Source organism: Leuresthes tenuis, unplaced genomic scaffold, assembly GCF_036924035.1.
Source record: "Leuresthes tenuis unplaced genomic scaffold, fLeuTen1.0.hap1 SCAF_3, whole genome shotgun sequence".
NCBI lineage: Eukaryota > Metazoa > Chordata > Actinopteri > Atheriniformes > Atherinopsidae > Leuresthes > Leuresthes tenuis.
Genome location: NW_027325357.1, coordinates 9,342,253 through 9,349,886, shown reverse-complemented (window position 1 = coordinate 9,349,886; position 7,634 = coordinate 9,342,253). Strand labels below are relative to the sequence as shown.

Genomic DNA, 7,634 nt, shown 5'->3' with positions numbered 1-7,634 from the left:
GGAAGTGCGTTGTTTCATTGGGTGACGTAGGTGACGTATATTACGTCAGCTCACTAGTAACAATAAAAAATAATAACTTTACCAGTTTATTTGTCTATTATAACTCACTGCATTTTCGTATTTGAATCGAAATCCTCCTGATATGTTCTTATCAAATATATATTAGTCTGTGTTTCTAAATTACACTTTAATTACTGTGTGTATTTTTCGTATATGTGCTTTTATAAGTAATAGCGATTTTAAAGCTATAAACCCTGCGAATTATTAAATGTTTATCTTTACGCATTTGACAGACGCTTTTATCCAAAGCAACTTACAAATGTGGAGTATATGTAATTATGTGTTAATATAAATAAAAATGTTAAAATATTCCTGTAAGAAAGCAGAACTATTTTCAGTGTCTTCAAAACATTTATAATTCTTAGTGGCTGTAGACCAGGCGGTACAGTGGTTATCATTTCTTCAAAACATTGATGTCTCAATTGCCCAACTTCCCATTTTACATGCTGAATTGTCCTCAAGCAAGATACTAAACCCCACATTATTGGTGTTTACTTTTGTGTTCCTTAATATTTTTCTTCTTACCTTTACCTTTGTTCTTGTAATATATGTACACAGATAGGAGTAAAGGGTTTGTATATGGAAATAACCTGAATAGCTTTTAAAACCGCTCATCAAACCATGAATAATTAACTATATATCTGCAGTTTTTTTTTATTTGTTCCTACCTATTTCCCCAGAAATTCTGCTTTTTTTAATATACAGGCAACTACAATCAAATTAGCTGGAACAGGAGCCTGTTTATTGCTCAGTAAGTAAGACCATCCTTTTAGAGGATGGAGGAAGTCCAAAAATGTCCTTCAAAATCTGTGCATAGTATATCATTCTGCATTCACAGATGTCTCAGCTACCCACAGCACGTGTACTATTGAACCCGCATGCCAATATAGTCTAATGGACCCTCATGGGGTGCAGCAGCCATGATTTCCAAAATTCTTTTTATTTCAAATTACCAGAATCATTTCAGTGACACCTCAGTTTATCATACATTGAGCTTTTTTTCTTGCATGTTTTAACATGTGCATTTGTGGATGCTTTGATAAACACCAAAAGTAGTTTACAAAAGTGTCTTTGAGTTCATGCAGTTTTTTTTCACTGGTGTCCACTACAGTATTTTAACTTCTTCACAATTTATAACCTAAATTTGAACTTTTATATTAACTTTTGTTTGCAAAATCTACAGATATTTCTCTGGACTCTCAACTGTTTTAAAAATATTACACGTTGTTATTTTGTTTCAAACATTAGAAACTCAAACTATTTGTACACGTATTCATTCACAGAATGGTGAGCTCCACCCCATGGCTGGGGCCTTTCTGTATAAAGGTTGCTACTCGTGCATGCGTGGGTGCCTTCCAGGTACTCTGGCTTCCTCCCATCATCCACAAACACGTGTGTTAGATTAATTGGTGATACTAAATTGACTCTAAGACCCTTTCTGTGACCCTGAGATGGACTGACCACCCGTTCTGGGTGTACGCTTACACCGTCTCTCGCCCAGTAGCAGCAGTGAGATAGGCTCCAGCCGCAACTCTGAATTGGATTAAGTGGGAATAGAAAATGGATGGATGGATGCTCTATCAAGGGGTTATTTCCAAGTATAACTATTCAAATGTTTCAGTTTTGTCTTTTGCTGCCTTTTTTAAATATTTCTGTCAGCATCAAATTCAAAATTAGCATTTATTTTTCAAACAACTTCAACATTCAATATTTTATTTTTGGGTTTTCAGTGCAATGAGACAGTTAGTTGCACACAAGCTTTATTCTAATTAATTCATGATCAGAAATAAAGTTGTGAAATTATTGTTACATGAGTTCAGATGTAGCTAAGTAGTGATCCCCCTACTGAGCATTTGTGTCACCAAACTGGACTAAAACATTGTAAAAAACACAAAAATGTGACAATACAATCAACTGATCCACCTCCTTTGACATCTTACAATTCAGCCAGCTCCTCATGCCTCTCCTGCGTGAAAAGCCAGTCGAAAAGAAACACGACAAGGTCTGACACAAACTCTGCCATCTTCGACAGGTTTGACACGTACCAGATTTTATAGCAACTTTCACCCAGCAAGATCATTAAAAAGATGACCAAAAACCCAAGGAAGATGCGGTCCATTAAATAGTTTGCCTTTTCTTTGAAGGTCCACTGCTGCCATGGTAGTGAACGACGAGTTTCTCCATGTTTGCTGATGTGCAGCAAAGCTTGGTGTTCATCATCCATGTCTTCCTCTGGAGCCTCTGGGTCTTGACTGCTCTCTGCTTCATCTGTGTCAGCCATTTTACAGTGAGTTACTGTTGCAAATTTAGGTTTCCTTCTGAAGCCTGAGGGACAGTTATAAAAACAAATAGTAGTATTGCCTTGAGTGCTCTGGTAGAGCTGGTTTTTGTTAAACACCTAAAAAAACTTTGGGTTGTATCAAACAGAAGAGCCTTACCTTGTAAAAGATTCGTTCTATAGATGGGATCAAGACAAGAAACACAAAACTAAGATCCTTGCCTTTTTCTCTTCAGGCTTACACCATACTTCTACTCCTTCAGCATTTGTTAGGCCACAGGACCCAGACGCTGGATGTGAAGGCAGTAAATGCTAAATTGGTTATGCCACACCTACCTCACTAATAAGGGCTGAGGATTAAACCTCACTCAGCAGATTCAAATCCCTCTGTGAGGATGAAGGTGACAGATGGTAATATACGTATTAATGTGTTGGTGATTGAGAGACAGACAGAGAGACAGACACAGAGAGGTAGAGGGGGAAGGTTTTGTATGTTCACAACTCAGAGAAAAGTAAATATCTACATATAGTCAAGCTCACTAGTGTTTAAAGTAGACAAAACTTGGTGTTTTATGAAGATAAATAATTCAAAAATACATATTCAAACCTGATTTTACTTTTTTAATTAATTGAATAAATGTCTGGAGCTGAAATGAAGCAGAAGTCAAATTGATGACACAGCAGAACTGATGCAGAAGCTTTAGCTTTAGGCTTGGAATAAATCACTTTGGCATAATGCTCTGAGGTTAATTTACTCAAATGCTGCAGAGCCTTTCACCTCACTGCCACAGCCTTTGAAATATTGCTTTAACGAGCTGAATTGGCTGAAAAGATCCCAGCGTCCTGCAATAAAGACTTGGGGTTGAATTGCTTCGCTCTTGCCAGAATTCTGCTTCATTTAAGGAAGTGACTTTGCTGTTAATTTGCAGTTTAAGCAAGGCCTTTTCATTTCTCTGTGCATCGAGTGGTTTCTGTCCAACACAGAGCACACAGTGAACTCTCTATTGATCTTATAGTATAATAAATCTTTTCACTTTGACCCCTCTGCTTTTATTTACGTGACTCTTCAAACAGTGGGAGTGATGATTCTTTTCATTTCATTTTCAGTCAGTCCATCGCTTTGGTTCAGATTGAAATATCTCAACAACTGGTTGATGGATTGCCATTGTATTTGAACAGTCATAGACGCTGCCAAAAGCATTACTCATGATGACATTGGTGATGATGATTTTTCCTCTGGCACCAGCAGAAAGTCCACATTTCATCTCACCCAATGTGCTGGTTTATACGATTGTCCCCCCCAGATAAAACACCACAGCTGTCTCAGATTGACGTGTGTTACACCTGCAGTTGATGATCATTGTATTTTGAAATCAGGCAGCTGAGCTTGGAGCAGCCAGGATCAGAATTAGCACTTCCAAGTCTGAGACCATCGTCTTCAGTCGAACAGGGGTGGATTGCGCTCTCTGGTTAGGGAGTGAGTCACTGCCTCAAGTATCTTTAGGTCTTGCTCATGAGTGGAAGTAGGATACAGCAGGAGATTGACAGGTGGATATAGGCAGCAACTGTAATGATGGTAACACCATATAGTTGTGTTGCGGTGAAAATAGAGTTGAGCCAAAAGGTGAAGCTGTCCATTTACCAATTAATCTATGTTCCGACCCTCACCTGTGATAAGTGATGTAGCAATGTCTGGAGAATTGGTTATACTATACAATTTCTGGCCGATTTGTTTTTAGTGGTCTGTCCAGCTAGGAAAAATGCCCTCTGTTATAAACAGTGACAAATTGTGAATGCTTCGCCACATTTAGTTGAAACAAAAGTGGGTCAGTATTATATGCATATTGTCACATGTCCTCTGTTAATTGACATCAGTACATCAGTACAAAATTTGTGCCCTAAATTTCATGCTCAACACACCTGATTCAGATCAATGCATCATTAGCAGACTTGTGCACAACTTAACAATCTTTTGAAGAGATCTATTTAATCTGAATCAGGTGTGTGGAAGCAGGGAAACATCTAAAACCTGCAGGACAGCGGCCCTCAGGGACCGACTTTGGACATCCCTGAACTAAGGTAACCAGTACCAGCCAGTGAGAGGCAGAGACAGGTTGGTCATTTCTTTGTCTTCTTAGGAAAAACAGCTCACTTATGAAGGTAATGCAATCTCCACTGTGTTGTGATGAAGTTGATCCAACCTTGCAACATGAAGCAATTTGCTTACTTGATAAAACTTTTTCTCATATGACTTTACACAATTTTAATGTTCAAGATTTAATTCAGTTTAGGTTAATTTAGGTTTTTCTTTTAAATGTGACACCTTAATTTTATCCCAAAATGGCTCTAACAGGCCATTATGGGTATTTTACCTAATATCCCAACATGTTAGTGTTAAGATGATGGATAGCTAAACAAAATACCTGCTTAGCAAGTACTCATGAGCAAGTTGACCTTTAACTCCACCAATTCACAGACTGTAAGATTTATGTTTTCAAAAAAACAAACTGTTCAAGTTCATTCTGGAGAGTTCTCCTGATAATCACGTGTTTCAATTGTTAAGCAGAATGCTTATTTTGCTTCAGTCTCTTAACTGACTGAAAAGAAAGTAGAGTAGATTGGTGGGAACTTTTGCCACTCAAGTGAAGGCTGTGGTTGAAAGAAATGAAAATTTTCCCTGACTCACTGAAGTGCTCTGATGCCTCTTGTAATGAGTCCATCTTCCATGGTTCATGTAATACCACAACTGTTGTTGATGCACTCCCACTGGCAGTGACTATGAAATGAACACTGCAGTCCCTGTTACAGGTTTGCTTCCTCTTTCTCGGTCACACCCGGAGTGCTGGTGGGGCATGGGGTGGGCTCTGTGGGTTTACATAACATGCATCGACGAGTGATTTGGATCAGTGTGAGACGGAACCGTTTTATCCTGAATGCATAAACCAACGGGTTCAGGGCTGAGTTCACATGGGACATGAAAATCCCTGTATACATGGCAAACTTGGGTACGTGCCACTCTGGACAAAAGTAGGTGATGCAGTTCATGATGTGTATTGGCAGCCAGCACAGAAGAAAAAGGAAGACCACTAAAGCCAGTGACTTAGCCAGCTTTAGCTCCTTCCGGTAATACCGGTCTCCATCACAAGTGGCCTCAGCACGGCGGTTTAGCTGCTGCCGGATCACTCGGAAGATCTCCACATACAGAGTGATCATTATGGTCAGTGGTACCACCACCCAGCCAAAGAAATTAAAGTACACCATATAGTCCATCCTAATAACTTTTGTGAACTCGCAGACAATCTCACTGGAGCTGTTGAAATTTCTGATCCTATCATGGTTATTCCAGCCAATCATTGGAACCAATCCACTGAGGAAGGACAGGATCCAGCACAGACACACGACCACATAGGCCCTCCCTGGGGTCACTATGATGTTGTACCTGAAGAGTGTAATTGGAAAAGAAATCAGATGTCAGTTTTTCCCAATCACCTAATGCACCCACCTGCCACTGTAATGGTATTTCTTTGAACAAATGCCAGTCTCTATTTCTCAGAAGCATTATTCTCAAGTGCCAACTTTTGATTTTAGCATCCAACTGGTAAACAAACACTAGTATGGGTGCCTGCCAGCTCCATTTACAAGCTGCACCTTTGTCAGTAATTTAGTCGGACAGGCGCATTCTAATTTCCTTAAAAGGTTTTGATATCCAGGCCATTGATTTACACAAAACCAGGCAATGATATATGGTGCTACTGTATGTAGGATATCCATGTTGTCTTCGCTATCTCTGTGGTTAAAGACATTTGTTGAGCTCTTGAAATAACTGGATTATAATTTTCTTGAATTGGACTGTATCTTTCAAGTGCCTTGAGATGACATTTGTTGTGAGTTGGCAATATACATAAAACTGAAATGCTAAGTGCTAAAAAGAGATTATTGGTACCAACCACCATAATTTTTTGTTCTTTGTGGTTTCTTCATAAAATTGAAGGGTTTTGCTATTTGACAGCAAAGTTAAGTTAAGAGACTATTGACAATACATACAGTAGTATCATTTGAATAAACATTTTTGTTGAAAGCATATTTTTGAGAGTAGAAATTGTTTCTATTTAGAAAGTTGCAATGGACTAGGTATGGCAATCGCATCACATGCTATTGCTCTTTGTTACTCAATTTTAAATTTTTCCTTCTGAAAGCACACAATGTACTTTATGAACACAATTTACTTTTTTTTGGGTTACTTTGACTATAATACTTATCATTCATAACAACCTTGGTCGAACAAATCTCTATTCTATCTTAATCAGTTATTTTTCATATTCAGAGACAACCAAACGTTTCAACTGAAAATGTAGCCACCTGCTGTTACAGCAGTTCCTTACTTGGTGGGTATCTTGACTCGTAGATATCTGTCGACGGCTATAGCCAACAGAGAAAGGATGGAACTCTGGGTGATGACCAGCAGCAGGCAGGAGAGGAGAAGACAGGTGTAGAACTGAGTGTTAAATCCCAAACTGATAACGATAGCCAGAGGGATGACCAAAATTCCCACTGCGATGTCAGCCACAGCCAGAGACACGATGAAGCTGAAGGTGGTGTTTCGGAGAGCCCGGTTCACACAAACCACCAGCACCACCAATACATTCCCCAGCACAGAGACCAGGGCAATAGCTGTCTCAATGGAGATGTACATCATGTCCACATGCTCCCGTGGCTTGATACCTGGAGAAGACATTTTTTTGCTCCTCGGAACTCTAACTTACCTTCACTAAGATTAAAAAATAAAAATCAAATAGGTTGTTTATCTTCGTCCTTCCACTTTGGTTTTGTCTTCAGCAAAAACATCTTCCAGTAAACAAAATGCCTTGTTGGGAAAAGTATAATTGCCACATTTGCTCATTGAGTGCTCATCAAGACACACTCAATGATTAATCCTCAGCTTGCAGCTCTGCACATCCCTGGATATCAGCACATCACCACTCCACTTCACTCTCTCATCCCCTCTTATTCTCTTTGCAGTCTGTATTCAGGAGTCATAAAAGCAAGGGGAGGGACTTTGTTTTCTGCAGCACTCTGCAGCAATAGTTTTGCTTACATTAAGTGTGTACTGGAATGATGCTTTTCACCTTTGTTGGTGCATGATTTGACCTGGTTGTTAACTTATCACAAATATGCCTATCGCTTGTGGGCTGCGAAGCCCTGTGTAAATGCTCATGTGTATGGAATAGGCATGATCAACAAAAACATAAGACATCTGCATGACCATAATCATAACATGTTTACTAGTTCAGCAAGA

General features: G+C 39.2%; 1 protein-coding gene across 1 annotated transcript; it reads right to left on the bottom strand.

Annotated features, from left to right (window-relative positions):
- Positions 1-4,956: 4,956 nt before the first annotated feature.
- LOC140304104 (adenosine receptor A1) lies at positions 4,957-7,133 on the bottom strand. The gene is made up of 2 exons (XM_072383101.1): positions 6,721-7,133; positions 4,957-5,777 (listed from the first exon to the last, which is right to left on the bottom strand). The coding sequence occupies exons 1-2, from the start codon at positions 7,071-7,073 to the stop codon at positions 5,141-5,143; spliced, it is 990 nt and encodes a 329-aa protein (XP_072239202.1). The 5' UTR covers positions 7,074-7,133; the 3' UTR covers positions 4,957-5,140.
- Positions 7,134-7,634: the final 501 nt, after the last annotated feature.